This window comes from Hibiscus syriacus, unplaced genomic scaffold (genome assembly GCF_006381635.1).
Source record: "Hibiscus syriacus cultivar Baekdansim isolate YM2019G1 unplaced genomic scaffold, ASM638163v2 tig00110478_pilon, whole genome shotgun sequence".
Classification (NCBI taxonomy): domain Eukaryota; kingdom Viridiplantae; phylum Streptophyta; class Magnoliopsida; order Malvales; family Malvaceae; genus Hibiscus; species Hibiscus syriacus.
This window is the reverse complement of record NW_024062755.1, coordinates 331,485-355,719: the sequence shown is the minus strand read 5'-3', so window position 1 is coordinate 355,719 and position 24,235 is coordinate 331,485. Positions and strand designations below refer to the sequence as shown.

The following is a 24,235-nucleotide window of genomic DNA, read 5'->3' as shown; positions in this document are numbered from 1 at the left end:
GCATCAGTACTGTAAATTTTAACATAACATTTGATGTCAGTGTAGCTACAAGAACCGCTTGTTAGCCAATATGCTTGTGTCAGCAACAGTTTTCGGGGGGAAATGGCTAATAAAATACATGGTTTATAAAGCTTGACTGAGGGGGGAGAGCATAAGTTTGATACCTTGTGTATGTTGTTGAGTTGAAGAATCACCTCCGAGATACAAGTTATCACTCCAATCTAAATCCATGTCCTGCTCCTTAGCAAACCTTTCCAGTAACCGACCAATTAGATTGTGGGCAACCAAACTTGCTTCGTCACATGCTTCTTGGATTGCAAGATATCGATTTCTACGAGTGCTTGTTTTGTTGTCAGCAATGTTTCGTTCCTCAGTTGATAGTTAGATGAAATGGTCGATGCATTTTCTGGATCCACTCCAATGTTCTGTTCAACCTCATCTCTCTCAACTGAAATACAATTTCTGTTATTTGATGCAAGCGATTTGACCACGTTCTTTAGTTGGTTTATATCTTTGCTACTTTTTTCATGACCTGAGGCAATTTCTGGCTCCATTTTCACATTCTGTATAACGTCATCTCTGTCGATTGAAGTGACAGAATAGGACATGCAACTCTCTAAGTCCTCGTTCAACATTTTCCCATCATTGCCATAATTGCCAGTATCCTCAATACAACTATTATCATCACTTTCTTCTAATTCTTCTCCATATGCATCGGCAAATTCTTCATCTAACTCATGATCAGGAAGCAAGTCCCAAAAGACTTGTTTCATCTCAGCACTTACAGTGAGTATACATTCAACCTCTTCTTCAATTTCATCTCTTACAAAGCGTCCTTGTGGAAAAGATCGGGAATCCTTGTTAATAACAGAAAGTGCTTCTAATAAAGACTTGGGAACCGTATCCATATCACTGCACTCAAAGAGGAACTCTGTTAACATATTTGTAATTGCTCCTCTTAAAGAACGAGTTTCTATTTCAACATTTGGATCCAACAAAAGTTTTAAGGCTTTCAGCTCTGCGAATCTAGCCTTCGTTTTAAGAGTCCAAATAGCCCTCACAATGTCATTCTGCAAGCTTACTATTTCTGGCGTGAATTGGTGAAAGCCTGTTATGGAGGTATTTTGACAACCCGTAGTTAGCTTTAGTGATAAGTCTGCCACCACCAATGCTTTAGCTAAGGGCTCTTGTAGTTTCTCCACTTCATCAAGATCCATAAGCATCTTTCTAGCTGTTTTATTCACTTTTTGAATTAAACCTTTACGTTTCTGACTGCATTCACAAGTTTTTAACTCGGGAATAGATTTGACACATCTAAGCTTCCTGTCCATTGTAACCAAGGTCTGCAAAGGCAAATCCTCTAACCCATCCAGCACATGGATTGCAACAGCATGAAGACACTTAGATGTTGGAGTCATTGATTTCATAGTACTGCTCCGAAAATATCGAGGGTCATTGAGAATTTTATATAGCTGCATAATATCGGTCTTCTTCTTGTGATCATGATCTTCACTGCTCAGAAACCTCGGCAAACATTCTCTAATAACTTTTTTCATTTTGCACCGAGTTTTCTCAAACTTCCCTGAGCCACCTGAAAGTATCATAATAATTCGTTGAAGCCCATCATTAGTCAAAGCATCGAGACTTGAGAAAAGGACTTCATTTATCTTTGGTGCATCAAATGATTCGGCGCTATCTTCAATTACATGATTTCCTATTTTGAAATTGCTTACTCCGAATGCATTTTCAACATGAGTTTTAATAGTCTCGTAGAACATCTGCCAAAATACATAATAGCAACAACATTTGTTAACGGAAGAACACATATTTAAGGTAGCAAATTATAGAAAGTAAACAAGACGACATCCATCATTATCATACAATGTTGCTTTAACTTACGTCATCCTCCCTCAGAAAAGATTCAGGCAAAGTCCTGCAAGACAGAACCAAATACAAATAAATTAAAAATTAACCAATACATCAAAGAAAAACAATAACAAAGATAAATACAAGTAAAGCTCCCCACGTACTTGAACTTAAAAAACTTGGGTTCCTCAAATTGCTTCTTTTTCAACTTGGAAGTCGAAAGTCCCATCAACCAGCTGCAAAAAAACTCGATAAGCAACCTTTTTCCGAGTTCCGACACAAACATAAACCACCATAATGCATCAAAAGCTTTGTTTATATAACAAAACTAAATGCATTCCAATACCATCACTGCAAAACAAGCACTCGATTGAAAAAAATTGCTTTCCTAGTGAATGTTCTTACAAGAAACAACACAATTCCCTTTCTCACACACATATAAATTAATGCAATGAGGGAAAAAAGGATCTTTCACTTGATTAAAACAAAATAAATAAATAAGAAGACCATCAGTATATTTTATATTACAGGTACTAACTACTTTTCAGAATTTTGAAGAATTATACATAAAAGTATATTTTTTTCAAGAAGAAATCAAAGAGCAATGAGCGTGAAAATTTAAGAAAATAGAAATGGGGGAAGAACCTTCTTTTGAGATTAAGCAGCTTCTCTTGATGCTTGATTTCCGATAAGAGCTCGATGCAATCTGTTTTATGAAACTTTTCCATTCTTACTATAATTGTGAAGGTGAATAAAGAGAAAATGGAGATAGAATTAGGGTTTAGTTTAATTTTTTTTTGGGGGGGGGGGTAAGAGAGGGGATAAAACCGAATCATCGACTCTAATTTAGCTTTGACTCGGCTAAAGCCTAAAGCGGGTAGGATCTCGTTTGGCGGGTCAGTGTGCGGGTATTAATATTGTGAGTAAACTACAACAAATACCACTAATTTTTAAAGGATATTTCGTTTATACCACTAAACTTTTAATTACTCTAATTATAATATTATACTTTAGTTTTAACTTCAATTATAAAATTAGGCCGTTAAAATCCAAACATATGATATCGTTTTAGTGTGGTTATTGATCCTAATACTATTATTTTAGCAATTGAACTTTATATGTGTATCGTTTTTGTTATTAAACTTTTAAATAGTTTATTTTCTAGTACTGTATTTTTCGACCGTCGTTAGCAGTCAATCGTTATCTGTCACCGGTCTTCTTTCATGATAAGATTGATAACAAAATGTTCTTATTTCACTCATTTTTCTTCTTCTAAGATTGGTTTTCCACAAAATTCACTCAAACCAAAGTTTAATGCTATAATTGGAGTAATTGAAAGTTCAATGGTAAAAACGATATACTGCCTAAAGTTTAGTGGTATCTGATGTAGTTTACCCTAGTATTATTTCTTTATTTTCGAGAGTAAAATACATAAGAGCTCACTAAATTATATTCAAATAATCGTTCCAGTCATTAAATTTTAAAAACAATACAAAATGATTACTAAATTCGGACTAGATTCCACAAACCTAAATCCTGAAGTTTGACAGATAAGCATTACTCGTAGAACAAGAGATAAGCAATAGAGGACTTCATCATCTACTCTTCTTTGCCTGTGGTTAAATCGATTCGGTTTCTATGCGAATGCTTGATCCCTCAAACTCCATGACCAATCTTTTTCGACCGAATCCAAAGATTCGGTCTCTATCAAACTCGATTCGACTTGCTGGTTGATATCGTACTGATTTTGAGCCCCGTCATAGTCATGAAGTGCTTGTGGCACATTATCCCAGCATAAATCGTTGAATTTGGACTAGTTCTGGATCATATCATACTGCTCACCATTTGATTTATAGGCAAGTTGAAGACCTCATCCTCTGCAACTGCAACTATATTATACCGATTGCTTCTTTCTTGGGGTTTGTTTGTTCGCTGATCGCTGTTAATCCGAATAGTTCAGAATGATAGATCAATCGAGTCGAATCCCTCGTTCTCTGCAGCTGCAACTATGTTATGTTGATTAGAATAAGCTGATTTTGATCACCCATATCAGGTACTTCCAAGGCATTCACAAAATGAATCAAATGCCACATAATTTTAGAGGTAACTAATGAATCAAATCCCTCGTTAGATGACTGCAGATCGGAGATCACTTCATTCCCATGGTTAACAAGAGGAAACGAAGTTATAAACTCGGTAGTTTGTTCACTAATGCTCGTTTGATTTTGAATCCACGTACGTTGGTCATTAGGCACTTCGGTCTCTACCAATGGCTCGTGATTGGATCCTACTCGAACCTAAACCAACATAAAATTATTGTTGAGTATTCAAATCATTCACCATTATTGACATGAATTTAAGCTTTTGCAGAAGAAATATAACTCCAAAATGTTCTAAATATGATCGGTTCAAGTAAGTGTACGAAAAATCCCAAGGATCATAGTTGCAAATATCATGACTGAGATCGACGATGTCGTTGTAGTAATCACGGCCGAGCAGTGTTCAGTCTTGGAGGTAGTCAGTGAGATCTTGCTCGGAGGGGTTGAATCCATAGCCTTTGAACTTAAAGTTGTTCATTGCATGGGCGAAGGTGAAAGCTTTGCTCTGCATTTTACGTAAGTTGTGCATGGATTGTAATGGGTTAAATTGTCGTTTTGATCCCTCTACTGTACTTGAATTTGAATATCAAATTTTATCGATTATTTCTTTTACATTTTTAGTTTCAATAAACTTTTCAAGACTTTCTTCATATATATTATATGGATAATTTTCATTTTAAAATTACTCTCACCATTGTTGACAATTCTTCCGTTGCAGGTAAGGAAGAGGATTTATCGGTTTAAATTATCAATTTATAATCTCTAAATGAAAGTTTAATTCAAAATATTGAACGATTCAGAATTGAAATAAATTCTAATTGTCTAGCTGATAAGATTAACAAACAATGAAACATATATTTTTTATAAGAATATATTAATAATTCTATATATACTTGATTAGACTCATAATCAATTCAACTCGAATTGATCTGATTCAAACAAAAAATCAAGTGATATGATATTGACCTGATATGGACCGACCCAAATCTAACCGACCTGATATTAACTTGACCAAAAAATCAATGGTTTTGATATTGATCTGAATCGAAAACAACTGATCCGATAATCACCCGACCCAAAACTATCCCACCTGAACATTGACTTGACCCGATATTTGACCCGATCTGATTTAGCATACACACGAACTAAATTTGAACCAAATTCGAACAAACCCGAATAAATTTAAATTAAATATAAGCTAAACCCGAAATGACTCGACCTAAACCCAATCCAAATGACTACTTTACCACCTCTATATAAAGTTAGTTTTTTTTAATAATTCATTGATTATATATTTAAAATTTAAATTAATTTGAATATATTATTTTAAGATATAAAATATAACTAATTCAACTTTTATATATTATGATCAGAAAAATTATTATTACACTGATGATAGAAAAATATTTCACAAATGAAATTTTAATGATTTTGAATTGAAACTCCAATAACCTTTTACAATGGTTAAATTTAAATGATTATAGCAATGAGATAAACTAATTTGTAACTTTTAAAAATTAAGTGGCTAAACCGATAATTTAAGCATCCTTTAGTGACCTATTGTTAAAATATTGTACGGACTACTTTGCTAGGGACATGCTAAAATCAGGTGCGGTGTTGATAAAACAAGAAAGCCGCTTATTCGCCATGGTTTGTCTCCACCAGTTCCATTTTTATTTGAACTTTATAATGGTCAAAACTTTGAATGCCTCACTATTCACGCCTTCGTCTTCTTCCCCTCACATTTCCATTTTTATTTTTCCTCTTATATATATAACTATCAAACCTTCCTTCAATTAATACCCAGAACAGAAGCAAGGTAAAGCTAACAACAATGGCGAGTTCAGGAGCGGTATCGTGGAAGTTAGAGGACCACCCAAAGCTTCCAAAGGGCAAGACCATCGCCGTCGTCGTTTTGGACGGATGGGCGAATACAAACCCGATCAATACAATTGTATCCATGTTGCCCAAACACCCACCATGGATTCCCTCAAACAGGTTATTTTTTGTTTTTTTCCTTTTTTTTTTTATCTTTTGTGTTCTTAGATCTGGGATTTTCTCCATTTTTGATTTGAGAAATCTTTCTCAATGATTTTGGATTTGTATGAATCTTATCAAGCTTTCTTCTTGTTCTGAAAGATTATTGTAGTTTTTAGTTTGTGTTAATTGGGGTTGTTAAATCTCATGTTGTCATTAGAACACTTGTTTTTGATAGCGTATCAAACTATAATACATATATTTATATTTATGACAGATTGATTCCTCCAATTTGGGGAAAATGTGTGTGTATTACTTTAAATTAGGGATTTGCAAGTATTTCTTATGGGGACCTTATTGCAATCTTTTGATTCATTGAAGGATTACAATATACCATTATGTAATGAGACTTAATTTGAGTGAAATTGATGTTGTTGGATAGGGTTTCCCGGAGAAATGGAGATTAATCAGGGCTCATGGAACTGCCGTAGGGCTTCCAACATGGGAAATAGTGAAGTTGGTCACAATGCTCTCGGCGCTGGCCGTATTTTCGCTCAAGGTAAGCTTCTCTTCTTGATTTTTATATGTGTGTATGTATATATATGCTTGCTATCATGTTGGCAAATTAACTATGTTGCAAGTGTTCTAACATATTAATTCATTTATCACCGTAGGGCTTTGTTGATCTTGCTCTGGCCTCTGGGAAATCTATGAGGGGGAAGGATTCAAGTATATAAGTGAATCTTTTGCAAATGGTACTCTTCACTTGATCGGATTACTTAGTGATGAGGTGTTCACTCTCGACTCGATCAATTGCAGGTAGTGTTTGGTGATTCTGGATTGGTTCCTATCTTTTGAGGTTTGGCTTCTATAATGACTTCATTTTGTTTTCCGTTAGATTGGTTATTTAATTTGTTTTTTATTTTATTTTATCTTTTTATGCAGTTGTTGTTGATGGGAGCTGGTGAGCGTGGTGCTAAAAGAATCCGTGTTCATGTTCTTACCGATGGTCGTGATGTTTTGGATGGTTCAAGTGTGGGCTTTGTGGAGACTCTTGAGAATGATCTTGCAAGTTACGTGAAAAAGGTGTTGATGCCCAGATTGCATCTGGTGGAGGCCGCATGTATGTAACGATGGACCGTTATGAGGTGAGACATCATTGTCAAGAGTCCAGAATGTGTATTGCACGGACAATTTGCATTTCAGTTGTTTCTGTTTTTTTCAAAGATCTCAAAAGATTTATTGGAGTTGATTAAGAAGCTAATTTTTATGAATGGATCTTTTGTAGAATGACTGGAATGTTGTGAAAAGAGGATGGGATGCTCAAGTTATCGGTGAAGCCCTACACAAGTTTACGAGTGCTGTTGAGGCTGTAAAGAAATTGAGGGAGAATGCTAATGACCAATACTTACCTCCCTTTGTCATCGTCGATGAGAACAACAAGGCTGTGGGTCCTATAGTAGATGGTGATGCTGTTGTTACTGTTAACTTCCGAGCAGATCGAATGGTTATGCTTGCTAAGGCATTTGAATATCAAGATTTCAACAAATTCGATCATGTACGGTTCCCTAAATCCGTTATGCCGGAATGCTTCAGTATGATGGCGAGTTGAAGCTTCCAAGCAACTACCTTGTTTCTCCCTCCTGAGATTGATAGAACATCTTGTGAATATTTGGTGTATAACGGTATCCGTACTTTGCTTGCAGGTATGTTTATAGGACGAGTTCTTATCTCCGTTGTTCTGGTTTTCTTGGAATATTGATATGTTAATTACTTTTTCATGTATCAACAGCGAGACCGTCAAATTTGGCCATGTCACGTTCTTCTGGAACGGAAATCGCTCTGGATGTTTCAAGCCTGAAATGGAAGAATATGTGGAAATTCCTAGTGATGTTGGCATTACATTCAATGTTCAACCTAAGATGAAGGCATTGGAGATTGGTGAAAAGGCTAGGGATGCTATTCTGAGTGGGAAATTTGACCAGGTAATGGTTAATTGAGTAATACTTGATAGGCTTTTAAAGTTGCTAGAAATAATTTTATTATTAGTCGGTTCATTTGATCGGATCAGTTGTAAAATTCAAGAACGACCGGCCGACTGGCCTAACCTATTAAAGCGACTATTCTTACCAGAATCAAAATAGAACTGACATAAACGGATGACATCGGTTAAATCAATTAAATCGTTTTTAACTGAATTTTGATTAGCCTTAGCTGAATGGCTTATTTTTATTGTTTGTTTAGGTACGTGTGAACATACCAAACGGTGACATGGTGGTCATACCGGAGATATCGAAGCTACGGTTGTGGCATGCAAGGCTGCTGATGATGCTGTCAAGGTATGATGGCTTGAGTTCATTCTTTAATTGTCTGAGTTGTGCATCCAAAGGCGATTTATTGTGCAGTTGTATTTGATATCCGATTTTATTCTCAAACATAGCAGCATTGTCTTGTACAAAGGCTTTTCTTACTCGATTATATTGTTTGGTGCAGATAATCCTTGATGCCATCTAGAAAGTTTGACGGAATACATGTCGTGACTGCAGACCATGGCAATGCCGAGACATGGTGAAGAGGAATAAATCCGGGGAACCTCTTAAGGACATGGATGGCAACCTGCAAATACTCACCTCCCACACTTGTCAACCCGTAAGTTTCCGAAATCTTTTGTGTCTCTATTTAATATCGGATTAGTTTGACATGAATTTGTATAGTATGCACGTATCTTAACCTTGTTGCATCGAAGAAAAATGAAGGTTGCATTATCAATAACTACATTCCTTGTTGATGTCGAAAGTCATGCAATGTATGATGTATAGGGTACCTATTGCAATCGGAGGTCCGGGATTGAAAGCTGGTGTTAGATTCCGCAACGATGTTCCCAATGGTGAACTTGCGAACGTGGCTGCAACCGTCATGAATCTTCATGGTTATGTTGCTCCCTGCGACTACGAGCCGTCACTCATCGAAGTCGTCGGCAACTAGGCTTGGCAACAGAACATTGACTAGATTTTAATATATGCATTATTTTGGCAAGGCAAATACCCAAACATCAATTTAGAATAAGGATTATTTTGTTGAAAAAACAAAAAAGTTTTGAATGTTATATTTTGGTAAACATCGATTTGGAGATTTTTATTGTGATAATATATAATTATCAAATAGTTAGCATATTTAATTATATTTTAAAAAATCAAATAATATTACATTATACTAATTAAGTTCATTAAAAATATATTATTTAATAAATCAATTTAAATATTAAACGTGTACATGACCTTATAAACTAATAACAAAAACATATGAAATTAAGATGTACTGATAGAATTAATTTTGTATTAATATAATTTTATAATAATTCCAAAATGGAACAATAAAAAAAAAATAAAAATCAAAAACATATTAGGTTGCTAAATATTATATTATATGCTCTATAAGCTTAAGCTTAGATGTCTCGGCGGCAACTTGGGCAAGTATCTGAAGTACCATTGAAGAGCCAGTCGGTAATGCAAGTTCGGTGGTGGTCATGGCCGCATGAAGTCCATTTAACCGTTCCGATCAACAAACATTCGCAGCAAATCGAGCAATCTCCCAATGCGTTACTAATCGTCACAATCTCGGAAACCAGATGGTTCACTTTTCGACGCCTAGCTTTGTGGTCATACACCATAACCAGAACATCAGCAATGTCAAATTGATCTGCATGTTGAAAGCAAAAAACAAGCCATTAATAATTATACGATTTGAACTGTAAGTTATAACTTATAACAATGCATGTATGGACAATAAACAGACCTTCTAATTTCCACTTTGACTCACTTTCTAAATATCAATGTAAGGCAAGTTAATCACTAATATGATAACATGGATGAATCTTGTGTACTCGAGACAATCATACCTCTAAAAATTTTAAATTTGTATATAATTTCAATATTTTTATATAGTTTATAAAATTTTTAACATTTTTTATTTTATTTATTAATGATATTACTTTTGTAAAATAATGGATTTAGTCCTTACTTGTATCATGTTTAAATTTGAGAAGCCTCGTCATTGTGCTCAATTTATGATTTGGTCTCTATACTTTAGTTTGGCATAATTTGTAATGTCGATTCAGTTTAGAGAAAAAATTATATGTTTGTGCCGTGTTTGTGTTAATTTTGTATGTTAAAAAATTAATAAAGATTAAACTACACTATGGGGGTCACTCCACTAGGGTAAATTTCTTTGTTGGATACTCAATTAATAAGATTTTTTTATTTTGGTCACTCACAGTTAATGTCAGACAGGAAGATAATGTGGCTTATAATAAAATTAGTATAATAATAAATTTAACCCTTTAACTTTTACACATTAAATCATTTTGGTCCAAATTCTAAAAAAAATAACTTTCAACCTTTACCCATATAAAATTGGTCTTAGTTCTAAAAAAAATGACCCTCAACCCGTACACATTGTAACAATTTGATCCTAATCCTTAAAACACAAACAAATTATAAAAAAATAAAAAAAACTTAAAAATATAAAGGGTAAATTTCTTTGTTGGCTACTCAACTAATAAGATTTTTTATTTTGGTAACTGACAGTTAATGTCAGACAGGAAGATAATGTGGCTTATAATAAAATTGGTATAATAATAAATTTAACCCTTTAACTTTTACATTAAATCATTTTGGTCCAAATTCTAAAAAATAACTTTCAACCTTTACCCATATAAATTGGTCTTAGTTCTAAAAAAAATGACCCTCAACCCGTGCAACAGTCGTTGGCATTAATTTAATTTCTTCCACTATGTAACTAGTATTTAATAAGATTTATCATTTGCCTACAAAACAATACTAAGGTTCTTCTTCTTCATCCATAATCATCTTGGGGGAGAAAAGAACTATCAACGGAAATCAAATATCTTGACTGTATGTTGGTTCCATTCGGGATCTTAACAATGGCGGTTTACCATATTTGGCTCCTCCGTCGAATCATCAAACACCCCCACCAACACCGTCATCGGCGTCAACGCGATCAGCCGCCGTTTCTGGGTTCATTCCATGATGGAGGACGTGGGCAAAAACGGAGTTCTAGCGGTGCAGACGTTACGAAACAACATTATGGCGTCGACGGTGTTAGCATCGACGGCCATCATGTTGAGCTCTCTCATCGCGCTCTTAATGACGAGCGGTGCCCGGAGCGAAAACTCCACTGCGTGGTTCGACATCGGGAACCGAAGCCGACGGGAGTTCTCGATCAAATACTTCTTGATATTGCTTTGTTTCATGGCGGTGTTCTTGTTGAACATACAGTCCATTAGGTATTACAGTCATGCAAGCATCCTCATCAACATACCTTTCAAGAAGGTGTACTCGGAACAGCGCCACCGTGGTCTCACGGCGGAGTACGTGGCTGCCACCGTGAATAAGGGCAGCTATTTCTGGTCTTTGGGGCTCCGTGGATTCTACTTCTCGTTGCCTCTGTTTTTCTGGATCTTTGGACCGATTCACATGGTTGTGAGCTGCCTTGTCCTGGTTTCCATGCTTTATTTTCTGGATGTTAACGTTGAATCCGGTTCGGCCGTTGAGGTTTCCGATGATAATGGTGCTGATGGTTCCGAGGATGATGCGCCGAGCTTGGCCGCGTAGATTATTCCATATAATAATAATCTTTGGTATATGGGTTTCATTAGCATCAAATTTTCAACTTTTTATAATAATTATAAGGGAGCATTTGGTTGGCATGAATCTATTGGAAATTTCATCATTTTTCCATGTTTGGTTCAAGTTTTTCAAGGGAATTGGAATCTCTCGTGGCTTCAACTTTCCATCAAATGAGAGAAAGTGAATTACATCCATTCTATGATGGAATTCAATTCTCTTGTTGGAAGGAATTGAAATTTGACTATACTACCCTCATTAATCTTTTGGTAACTTATTCATATATTAAATAAAAATATTTTTTTATTATTTTAGGTTGGGTTGGGTTTCTAATTCATATATTCGGGTCGGGTTGGGTGAAATTGTATTTTGGTCGGGTCGATTTTTTTAAGTGTGATATTCGGGTCGGGTCGGGTCGAGTTCGGGTTTAGGGTGAAAAATACCCGACTCGAAAATATATATAATTTTACCTTATATATTTAGGAATAATTACAATAATACCCCTCTATATATAATTTTTTTTCAATTAAGTCACTGTTTCTATTGAATAAAAATAATTTTTTTATTATTTTGGGTCGGGTCGGGTAGGATTTCTAATTCATATATTCGGGTCGGGTCGGGTGAAACTTTATTTTGGTCGGGTCGGGTAGGTTTTTTTTAAGTGTGATATTCGGGTCAGGTTCAGGTTTAGGGTGAAAAATACTCGACCCGACCCAAAAATATATAATTTTACCTTATATATTTAGGAATAATTACAATAATACCCCTCTCTCTCTATTTTTTTTCCAATTAAGTCACTGCTTTTATTGAATAATTTTTTTTATTTTGGGTCAGGTCAGGTGAAACTTTATTTTGGTCGGGTTGGGTCTCGGATGGAGGTTCCCTTGTTCTCGGGTCAGGTCGGGTGGACCAAAAGCCTGGCCCATGGCCATCCCTAATTAGGATGATTTTAACTTATGATGTTTATTAGCATGATTTTTATAATTTATTTAAATTAATAATCAATCAATCAATAAAATTAAAATTTAATTTATTTAAAATTTTTATAATATATTGCTACATGTAATTTATAAAATAAATTAAAATTAAGCAAAAAAAAACAAGAAGGACAATCTTGTCATTTTATATTACTGAAATCAAATTCATCTGACATGTCTACGAACCAAACAGAATATGAAATTGGATTCCAATTCAATTTTCTGCTAACCAAACATAATATGGAATTAGATTCCAATTCCTGACAGATTCCAGTTCCTTCACATATTCAAATTCCATCAGAAATATTCCAGCGAACCAAACTCCACCTAAGAGTAATTTTCTCATAATTCAATCCAAGTTGAATGGAATTGCTCTTTGCATAGTTTTTGTGACAATTTATGTATGTTTGGTATATGCTTTTATTACATAATTTTGTGATAATTTGTAGATGTATATTTATGGGACAAATCAGGATTAAATAAAGAGGAGATCAATTATAAAGAATAATTGAATGGATGATTAGAGTCTATTTGTAAAATTAATATGAACTTAAAAAATATTTAAATAAAAGAAAATAGAAATTATGAAATAATTTGTCTTATTTTAAAATTGAAAAGGATTTAAGAAGTATTTAAATCGATAATTGAAGTGTCAAAGTTTAGTTTGTTGAAACTCGGGACTAATAATGACATATGAAATAATTGAGCTTAATTTTTTTTGACAAGGCTTAGTTTGCCTAATTTCAAACCTAATAAGGACTTATGTGGCAATTAAACCTAAAAAATAGGGGAGGTTAAGGCCCCTCCCATCATAAAGATACTTTCGTTTCTGTTTATATTATGTATTTTTCTGTATTTTTCAAATTTGTTTTATAATTTATACATGAGCCATTTTTGATCGATGAACATCAAATGAGCGTTATTATTCTCTACTTTCACATATATTTTGATTGCTTGAGAAGGATTAGGAGCTGATTATGTATGTACCCGTGAGATTAACAAAGTTATAATGGGATGACGAAAATGTCATGATTGTTACCCTTTGGTATTATTTTTTTAAGTGTCAATACCAACATTTTGATATCAGTTTTGATGTGAAAGACAATTGGTAATAGATGGTAATTAGTTACCGAAAACGATTAGAAAATGTAGTGTCAAAATAAATTGTTTAAAAATTCAATAATAAATCAATACACATTAAATTTAGTGTCTAAAATGACGTTGTTTTAGATATCGAGATAATCATACCAAAATAATATCATTTTGGTGCGACATATCACATCAACATCTGTGATCTATATCATCGTTCCATTAGTGATTTTACAGAAAAGTGTCATAATTGAATAAAAAAACAAAATTAAGTACTATAATTAACAAAATTAAAAGTTTAATAGTATAAACAAATCAATGAACAAAGTTTAGTGGTATCTTAATTCGTTTTCCGTAAAATGAAAAAGGCCTTCGGGTTTTAGTTTGTTTTAAACCCTAATATCCCGTCGCGCTTGTTTCTTAAGATCTAGCATTTCGCGCTTTATCTACACTCTATCGAAATGGAAGGCTCCGTCGAAGAAACGGCGAAAGCAGTTTCCGAATTAGAAGTGGATTCAGCTGCTTCCGGTGAAACTCAGAGCAAAAAGTTTACCTCCTTTACTCTCTTACTTTGTTTGGCTCTTGAGAAAATTAGCTGCAAATCGGAAGATAAACATTCGCATAGTTTGATTGTTAATCTCATTTCTTTCTATTTATATGTAATGTGTTGACAGTGCTCGCAAGAAGGAACTTAAAAATAAGCAGGGGAAGAGCGTCGCCGTAAGGAGGAGGAAAAAGCAACTAAACAGGTTCTTAATTGTTTTGTTTTCTTAAAAGATATATTATTTTACCATATTTATCAAGAAAAATGAAAACTTTGATGCTAAAGCAACTATGTTTTTGAATGCTAAGAATTTAAAATTTGTTCAAGTAGCAAAATTTATGCTTTTAGTTTTATATGAAATTATATCTTTAGATTCATGTTACTTTTAGCAATTTGCTTTCTGAAACAATTATAAACATTCATATTTAGAAATCATGGTAAGCGGAATTGTACTTTCTGAAGAATTTATGGATTTAGTTTTGCCTGGATTTTATGGTAGTTTTTGAAATGCATGCTATTATTATTAAAGCTGATTGATTACATTTTTTTCTTAAAAATGTAAAAAACTGTAGAAATAGGACTTGCATTCTGTGAAAAGAAAATTTGTTTCTTTTTCCGTTCGTATTGTAGAAAGTAAATCGTTCAGAGAACCACGACAATCAACAATTTGGCGAAGACTTAATTTTAATTAAATTGTCCCAGTTATCTTTCTCATCGAGTTATTTATCATTGCTGTAACTTCCGATTTCATTATGATCTCTTTGATGACTAAATTATATTTTTGTTCAGGCTGCAGCCAAGGCAAGCTCACAGAGTCAGAAACCTGCAGGAGCTGATGATGAAGATATGGATCCCACTGTATGATTAATCAGTTTCTATATAATGCTTTGCACAATCTCGTGAATTTCTTGGACGTTATTTTAACGTAAATCTAACCTTTTCATGTCAGCAATTCCATGAGAATAGGCTGAAATTTCTTGCAGCCCAGAAGGCAGAGGGAAATAATCCGTATCCTCATAAGTTTTTTGCATCGATATCTATCGTTGACTATATAGATAAATATGGAAACTTAGGCAATGGGGAGCATATTGAGGATGTTGCAGTATCATTGGCTGGTATTTAACTGATTCACCCCTACTCCCATTGTATCATCCAATGTATCGTGATTGCATTTATTTTAATTTATTTTTGAAATGGCTCTATTTTCTTTCTTTTATGCTAGGACGGATTATGAGCAAAAGATCATCCAGTTCAAAGTTATTCTTTTATGATCTGCACGGTGGTGGTGCCAAAGTTCAAGTTATGGCTGATGCGAGGTATAATTCCTTGTTTTCCCTTAGGACTTTTATTTTCTTATTTCTTTTCCTCCAACTGTTTTCTTTTTATGGAAGGTTTATGCGACTATAGTTGGTTCTGGACTATAGTCGGTTTGCAATATGTTTTCTGTTTGCCATCTACTTCTTCTGAACTAGAAGGATTACCTTGGCATCTTATGAATGTATTCTGATTGAGCTTTTGTGATTGGTTATCTGCCATTCTGCCTTAATGTATCTTGTCTGCTTTCCCTTGTTTCCACTTCTGAACTTCATTCTCATACATCTCTTTTTATTTATTTTCTTCTTTACTGCAGCAAGTCAGGCTTGGATGAAGCTGAATTTGCAAAATTTCATTCCAGTGTCAAGCGTGGCGATATAGTTGGTATCACTGGGTTTCCAGGTTGGGGATATGATGCATTATTCCTATTCTTCCTGTATATTGGTCTTGTTTTGTCTTTTGTCATTCACTTTTTCTTTTTCTTGGTCTTTTTATTAAAATTTATTATTAAATACGACGAGAAAATAAACATTTTCCTATATGCTTTATTGGGTATATGTATCATATCATTAAAAATTTCAAATAAAATGTTTTCAAATATATATCAGAAGATTTAACTTAACTTTGAGGTATGTTGGCTTGGGAGGCCGAGAGAGATTTTCGATTGAACTGATAGCAAAAATCGTATGAATTCTGATTGCCTCCATGATATTATAGCACTTCTTTCTATTATTATAGTCTTCGCTCCTTTTGTTTGAGTAGTTCGTAGGATGCCTCCATGTTTAAAATCCTTTGCACTGAGCTTCATTAGTTAACTTTCCTTGCGTCGTTTTGTAAATGATGGGTTTGGATTCCCCCCCCCCCCCAATCTGTATTGGAATCCTTTTCTTCTTCTCTTTTCTGGGTTAAAATGAGAATCTTCTAGAAGCTTTATACTCTTGGTAGTTCTGTTTTTCACTTTTTAAATTGCCCTTGGCTTCTTTAGGCAAAACTAAGAGAGGGGAGTTGAGCATCTTTCCAAAATCATTCTTAGTTTTATCCCATTGTCTCCATATGATGCCGAGGCAAAAAGCAGGTCCTGATGCTAGTGTGAAGGTAAACCAATGTGTGATGTGACTGTCCGATTTTTGTTAAGGTCCGTTGAATTTGTTCATAATGATGTTTTGTCATTTCTTTGCAGAAAACTGATGCATGGGTTCCAGGAAGTACCAGGATTCCTGAAACATATATTTTGAAGGATCAGGTACTATTTCATATTTTTATCAAAGAAGCTTTAATGGATATGTTGAAATTCTCTTGATTTTCTGCCATCAACTATGCCAATCTTTAACATTCATGGCATCTATCATTTATCATGCCAGTTAATGCATGTTGATTGAACTCACTTTTTTTTTGATAGAAGTAGGAGACCTCATTAAAAACCTCCCTCATAGTTGGCTCTTGAAAAGAGGCAACTAGCGGAAGGAGGAAAAGAGTACCTCAATTTATTAATAAGTCAAATAATACATAAGAGTTAACCATTACACCTTAAACAACAATAAACAACAAAACCCAATTTACATCTTTTAAAAAAACCAAAAATTAAGCCAATCCCTTCCTTAGCTAATTTATTTGCCTCCCAATTACAACCCCTAGGAATCAATCTAACAATAATCTCTCTAGCAGAAACTAGGGACCCAATTTCCAAAACCAAAGAAATGAAGAAAGGAGCAGAAATCGGCAACAAAATCTAGTTAACAGCAGATTTGCAGTCTCTCTATAATCAGTCTTCCCTTCAATGCCCAAGAAGATGAAAGAAAAAAGTCAATTCCTTTTTTAATGGCTTTCAACTTAGCCAAAGGAGGAGGACCAGTGTTTTAAAAAGCGCGCCTGAGGCGCTAGGCGAGGCGTTTAGAAGAAAGCCTCCGATCACCAAGGCGGCGGCGAGTACATGAGGCGGCGATTCAGTCGTCGGAGGCGGCGAGGCGATGCTTTTAGCGATTCACGTACAATGACCCATTTCAGATTGGGCTTTTTGTCTTCATGCGAGTGAGCTTCAGAGATAGAGAACGAGATCCGGTCAAAGGAAGAGAAGGGGAAGGGAGAAGCTGGGAGTGCCTTCCGGGTCGACTCAATGAGCCGTGGATGAAAGACACAAGCGAGTTGGAGGCGGCTGCCATTGGTGGAGAGATGAAGAGAAGAAGCAGGTAGCAGCGAAGATTTCGAGTTTGAAGCAAGTGTGGATTCAATGGTGGGCGCCAAACTAAAACAATAAAATAATAATTTTTTTTCATTATGATCATCGCCATTCCCCAACTGTGTTAGACATTTTCGATCCATGTTTTCATCGTAATCATCGCCATCAATATAACTGCATTTTTTTACCCAATTTTTACACTTTGTTAATTCAATTTCTTTGAAACATATATTTTCCTATCTTTTTTATAATAATTAATATTTTTAATTCAATCTTTTAATGATACAATAATATTAAATATTCTAAAAATGGTAACGAATTAAATTTGATCAACTTTTTTATCAATACGATTTTATTCGGAAATATACATCCTCCACTTGAAGGTAACATTTTTGTATACATGAAGCTGATATTTAATTGTAAATGTTAATATCGTATTAATTTATTTTAAATTGAAATTTGTGTGCTAAGAAAATTGAGGTCTCAAATTATATTAGGGCCATGTTTAGTATTTTCTATTAAAAGTATTATTGAGATTAAAAGTATTCTTGAAATTTGGTGTTTTTGCTTATTAATTTAATTATTAAGTTGTTTTGTGTTTGAGGTATGGTTATAAAATATTTATAAATGTTTTGTAAAATTAAGCGCCTTGTGTACGTGAATCCCTCGCCTCAAAGCGCTTCAAAAATTGAGGCTCTCGGGTAGCTAATCGCCTTGGAGCGCCTCGTACCTTTTAAAACACTGAGGAGGACCTGAACCAACACCATTAGAGAATGTCGCTAAAGTATAGCTATTAGAGTCTTTCAAAATGCCTCCAATTCCACCCACCATCCCATCACATCTGACCGCCCCATCCACATTAAATTTGAAAAAAATCTGTTGGGGGAGGAAGCCAGCACTGGACCTTCTTTCTCTTAAAGGTAAGACTCGGAAGCATGTCTGCAAGAGAGGGGTCCAAAACTAGCAAATCAATCTGAATAAGAACATGAGGGAACTTAGCTAGAAACCATTTAGCCAACCTAAATATAGAAATGAAGAAGAGAGAAGATCTGTCGAGTTTCAAATTATCAAACACCACCGAATTCCTAGCCTTCCATATTGACCACAAAACAACTCCCGGGATAAACTTCCAAATTGAAGAATTTTCCCTTAAATCAGACCATGAACTAAGCAGGGAAGGGAGTTCTTGAGGCAGAATTGAAGAGATGTCCCATAACCTGAAAAATCTATTCCAAAATTCCCCTGCAACAGAGCACGAAATGAAGAGGTGCTGGATGGTTTCTTTATGATTGTGACATAATGGACAAAGAACATCATCCAAGGGAACCCCCTTTTCTTCAACTCCATTCTAACTGCCAATTTTTTGTGGGAAACCTGCCAAAGAAAGGTTTCTACTCTGGGAGGAGCCACACCTGACCACACCCACTTGTTGCAATTGAAACTACCTCCAGATTTAATTGTTAAAGTCAACCTGCAGGATTTAGCCGAGAACAGTCCATCACCCTACCCTGACCAAGAAAGGAAATCATCCACTGAATCAGACAAAGCAATAGTATCAAGCAATGACATTAATTTAACCCTCTGATCCAATTCCCAATCACATAAGCTCCTCCTAGATTGAATGTTCCAAACCCAACCATTTTTCTCAAAGCAACCAAAATCAGCCACTTTACCACATTTATTATTAGATAAAGTAAAAATCATGGGAAATTGATTTTTTAAGGGTGAATCATTAACCCAAACATCATTCCAGAAGGATATAGACTTACCATTTCCCACTTGGATCTTAGAATGAGACCTGAAACACTCTCCAACCTCATCATTTTTCGAATAGTTAATAATTCCTTTCCAAATCCATGAATCTTGAGGAGAAACTGCCTTGTTAACTGATAGAGACAGATTGCTAACACTATATTTGCTGCAAAGCATCTTTTTCCATTGGGTGTCTTTTGCATTTGCAAATTTCCACACCCATTTACCGAGCAACACTCGATTTATAGTATTCATATCCGAGACTCCCAATCCACCCTCTTCACAGGGTTGACAAACCACTTTCCAATTCACCTAGTGAATACGACTCTTTGTTGGTCCTTCCCCCCAAAGAAATTTAGTCATCAAAGAGTTAATCTTCTGATTTACCTTGAACGGAATTTTAAAGATAGAAAGGAAAAAAATCGGCAGGGAGGACAACACCGACTTCAACAACACCAATCTACCCACCATTGACAATGAAGAGGCTTTCCAACCAGCTAATTTCTTATTAAACTTCTGGATGACCGGATCCCAAAGAACCTCAGAATTTTTCTTTGCACCTAAAGGAAGGCCAAGATACTCCGTAGGAAAAGATCCCACTGAACAGCCAGCTGCGATAGCCCATTCATTTAAGATGCCATCTTCAATATTAATGCCATACAGATTACTCTTAGTAAGATTCAAATAAAGCCCTGTCATTAAACTGAAAATCCTCAACACTCTCCTAATATTTAAGATGTGAGTAGGAGAATCTCGGCAGAACAAGATAAGATCATCAACAAACGGTAGGTGTGTCAGCTGGAAAGGATTATCAGACCTACCAATAGCAAACCCTTCAAAGAGGCCCATATCAGCAGCTTTAATCAGCATAAGATGAAGAAGTTCCCCAACTATATTAAACATAAGAGGGGACAAACTACAACCTTGTCTCAACCCTTTAGCCATCGGAAATTCCTCTGTGGGAGATCCATTCACTAGGACCGAGATTGATTGAACTCACTTTAAACTGCAAAAATAATTCAAACTTACATTGAGAAACTTGTCTCATTGTTTGTCATAATTGAAGAATTGGATAGTTAATTAGGAACTAATCTTGTCAAATTTATCAGTTAATATAATTTTCTTGTTGGTTGAATTTAATATAATTTTCTTGTTGGTTGAATTTAATATAATTTTCATTTTACCTTTTCTTTCCCTTTCTGGTACATCTGTTGGCTAAAAGTACTAAAAAACTGTATGATGCAAATACGGGAAGTCATTCTATCAGTCTTGCATTTCAATCCCTGATCCTCTGAATTCAAACACGGGCTTTTAATTTCCATGATAGGAAACTCGATATCGCCAACGATACCTTGATTTGATGTTAAATCTGGAGGTTCGTCAAATATTCAAAACCAGATCTAGGATCATTTCTTATGTAAGGAGCTTTCTTGACAATCTTGATTTCTTGGAGGTTAGTTATCTGTTCAATGTATCAATTTATCAGTTCTCTTTACATTTCTTCTTCTGGTTTTGTCACTTATGTGAATATTTAATCATTAGGTTGAAACTCCCATGATGAATATGATTGCTGGGGGTGCTGCTGCTCGCCCATTTGTAACCCATCATAATGAACTAAACATGAAGCTCTACATGCGTATTGCACCTGAGTTATATCTGAAGGAGCTAGTAGTTGGTGGACTGGATCGTGTTTATGAAATTGGAAAACAATTTAGAAATGAGGGTATTGATTTAACTCACAATCCTGAATTCACTACCTGTGAGTTCTATATGGCTTTCGCAGATTATAATGATTTGATGGAGCTCACTGAAAAGATGTTGAGTGGTAAGTAACAAAAATTGCTTGACAATTGACATTGGAAGATACATTTCTGTTTGCTGATTCTTCCCATTTTTGAATTTGTTGGATTTTCCATGACTTGGTTAATCTACAACAGGGATGGTCAAGGAACTTACAGGAAGCTATAAAATTAAATATCATTCAAACGGCCTTGATAATGATCCAATTGAGATTGATTTCACTCCGCCTTTCAGGTTTGTGGATCTCTTTTACTCATGAACCAATCAAGAAACAGCCTTGGAAGTGACTTTAGCTAATAAAGTTGTCACTAATTCTCGCAGGAGGCTCGACATGGTAGAGGAGTTGGAGAAGATGGCTAACCTCAACATCCCGAAGGACTTTTCGAGCGATGAAGCTAACAAGTATTTGATTGATGCATGTACGATGTTTGACATCAAATGCCCTCCACCTCAAACAACAGCACGTTTATTGGACAAAGTACGTCTCTTGTCTTTCCTGTTTCACTTCAAATAACTGTGATGTGAATCAAGGTACTCCCTGGACTTTCTGTTACGTACTAACCTGTATGCATTTTGGAGTTGTACACAATATCTAATTGAGTAATTGCCCTCTTTTGAGTTGTTCCTGGGTCTAAGTGCTGAAGTTTTACTAATTTACCAAGCAGTTTAGTACCTAATCGTGGACTGGTTTATTTTCTGCTAAATTGAAATAAAAGGTAAATGCAATAGAATGGAACTACAACTATATCGTCTTAATTTTATCATTGGTTGAGTCATACAGTGGCAAGACATAGAACGGTAAGAATTGTAACTTCAACTCCATGAGTGTTTAAATTGCCATATTGGACGTCTGGTTGGCTGTGTAGGCACCATAATCTAAAGTGGGACTGCATGGGGACATTAGGAGATTTCTATTGGGGTTGTGAGGCATCAGAAGATGATATAATGTCTATGGTCACCTTCGTGTCGGAAAAATGAGTTTTTCTTAATTCTAGTAGAAGTTTTATCAATTTTTATTTCCTTTGATCGCAGCTTGTGGGGCATTTTCTGGAAGAGACTTGTATGAATCCTACTTTCATCATCAACCATCCTGAGATAATGAGTCCTTTGGCGAAGTGGCATAGGTCAAAACCAGGGCTGACTGAACGTTTTGAGCTTTTTATCAACAAACATGAAGTAGGCTCATCAAACATCTTAAATCTAGTTTATTTTCCTCATTTACTTTTACCCAGGCTTACAATTCTTGTTTCTTTCCAACTGTTTAGCTTTGCAATGCATACACGGAGTTGAATGATCCTGTTGTACAACGTCAACGCTTTGCTGAACAACTGAAGGTATCATATACTGTCACCAGTTCTGTGAAGTAGTGGTAACATTAATTGGATTATGTAGGAACTTTTTCTGATATAAGCGTTGGAATATCAGGACCGGCAGTCAGGAGATGATGAAGCAATGGCTTTGGATGAAACATTCTGTACTGCTCTCGAGTATGGGTTGCCACCAACTGGTGGTTGGGGATTGGGAATCGATCGGCTGGCTATGTTATTAACCGATTCACAGAACATCAAGGTTCTCTCTCTCTCTTTCTAATATGGGTGACCAGTTTGTTTACTCTTATGAAATTCAGTAGTCGACTTAGTCACTTATAATCTCTTTGATGTTATTCGAACAGGAGGTTCTTCTCTTCCCAGCCATGAAACCTCAGGATGAGCCATCTGCTAAAGGTAATAAATTTTGATTTTACACTGTTTATTTACCCTCACTATTTCATGATCCTTTTTTGTATTCTGGTTGTGAACCTACAATATTGCTCGAGTTTCGTATTCGGCCCGACAAACAATATATAGTATTCTAGCAGAATTGCACATGCAGTACCCCTACAAAGCCGAGTTTCGTATTAATTTGTGTATAATACCTGATGGTTTTGACAGCTCCAGCAACTTAGGGAGTTCAACCGTGCGAAATACGACACTTGGTTCTATCTATCGCGTTTACTTATGACGGTGATCCCTGTGGTAACAACCGTTGAAGCCTTTTGGTTTAGATTTTGTCAAAAGAGTGTTTTGCAGTTGAAATTCAACCCACTATAAATTACTGGTGTGTGTTTTTTCATATATTTGATAGGGGTCACCTTACTTCCATCGCTTACGAATTTGAATTGAAACAATATTTAAAGAACTTTGAAATTGATCTTGTTTTGAATTTTATTCTTTCCATCCTTCGAAACTGGATCAAACCAGTTGGTTGAACTAACTGGATGAAACGAGCCGGTTGGTTGAACTAACTGGCTGAAACGGGAATCAGTTGGTTGAACAAAATATTTAAAGAATTTATGAGATTTGAGCTTTTGACAATACATTGAATCAAATGCATTAGATCCTTGAATTAAGTAAAATAATCAGTGACCAATACTTGCTAAAATAACAAGTTCTTCGAAACCCTGAAGGCATGACATGAGATCGTTACTGGGATTCTGATGCCGGTAACTGGATGTAAGCTTTTTAAGTGATGCTATGCCATCGTTGTCTACTTCCTCGAATGCGTCACAAATTGCAGGCATTCCATGAAGGAATCAGGAAGCAATACTTTATCTAGAATGGTAGTTTCAGCTTTTCCACAAGTCGTTCCAGAAAGGAACATCTCTGATGGCTTGCCTTTGCTATTCCAACAGCACCCGTCATCGATGTACTGCTGTTTCTGCTTTGCCAGTGCGAGGAACTGATGTGCCACTGAAACTGTTTGCACGGAAAGATTTTCAGAGCTATACCTGGAGTGACCTAAAATAAGGAGTGGTATCAATAATTTTGATTGCCAAATTTTGCAGGGAAAGATAAAGGGTAAAGTGCACCAAGGACCCTGAACAATGATCAAACAATCGTTTTGTTCACTTGACTTTTCAAAGTTACAAGGTTATTAATAAATTTATTTAACTATTATAAATAGCCACTACAACATTTTCAATTTGATAGGATTTAATGACCATTTTGTGATTTCTG

The 24,235-nt window shown here is 35.3% G+C and overlaps 1 protein-coding gene and 3 pseudogenes across 1 annotated transcript; 3 read left to right on the top strand and 1 right to left on the bottom strand.

The window, feature by feature from the left end:
• Positions 1 to 164: 164 nt before the first annotated feature.
• LOC120128198 lies at positions 165 to 2,634 on the bottom strand. The gene is made up of 4 exons (XM_039145937.1): positions 2,512 to 2,634; positions 2,031 to 2,102; positions 1,900 to 1,933; positions 165 to 1,778 (listed from the first exon to the last, which is right to left on the bottom strand). Exons 1-4 carry the CDS (start codon positions 2,592 to 2,594, stop codon positions 270 to 272), a joined length of 1,698 nt encoding a protein of 565 aa, XP_039001868.1. The 5' UTR covers positions 2,595 to 2,634; the 3' UTR covers positions 165 to 269.
• Positions 2,635 to 5,652: 3,018 nt separating this feature from the next.
• On the top strand, positions 5,653 to 9,048 carry LOC120128223 (annotated as a pseudogene).
• A 1,091-nt stretch (positions 9,049 to 10,139) lies between these two features.
• Positions 10,140 to 11,590, top strand: LOC120128339 (annotated as a pseudogene).
• A 2,504-nt stretch (positions 11,591 to 14,094) lies between these two features.
• On the top strand, positions 14,095 to 23,425 carry LOC120128265 (annotated as a pseudogene).
• Positions 23,426 to 24,235: the final 810 nt, after the last annotated feature.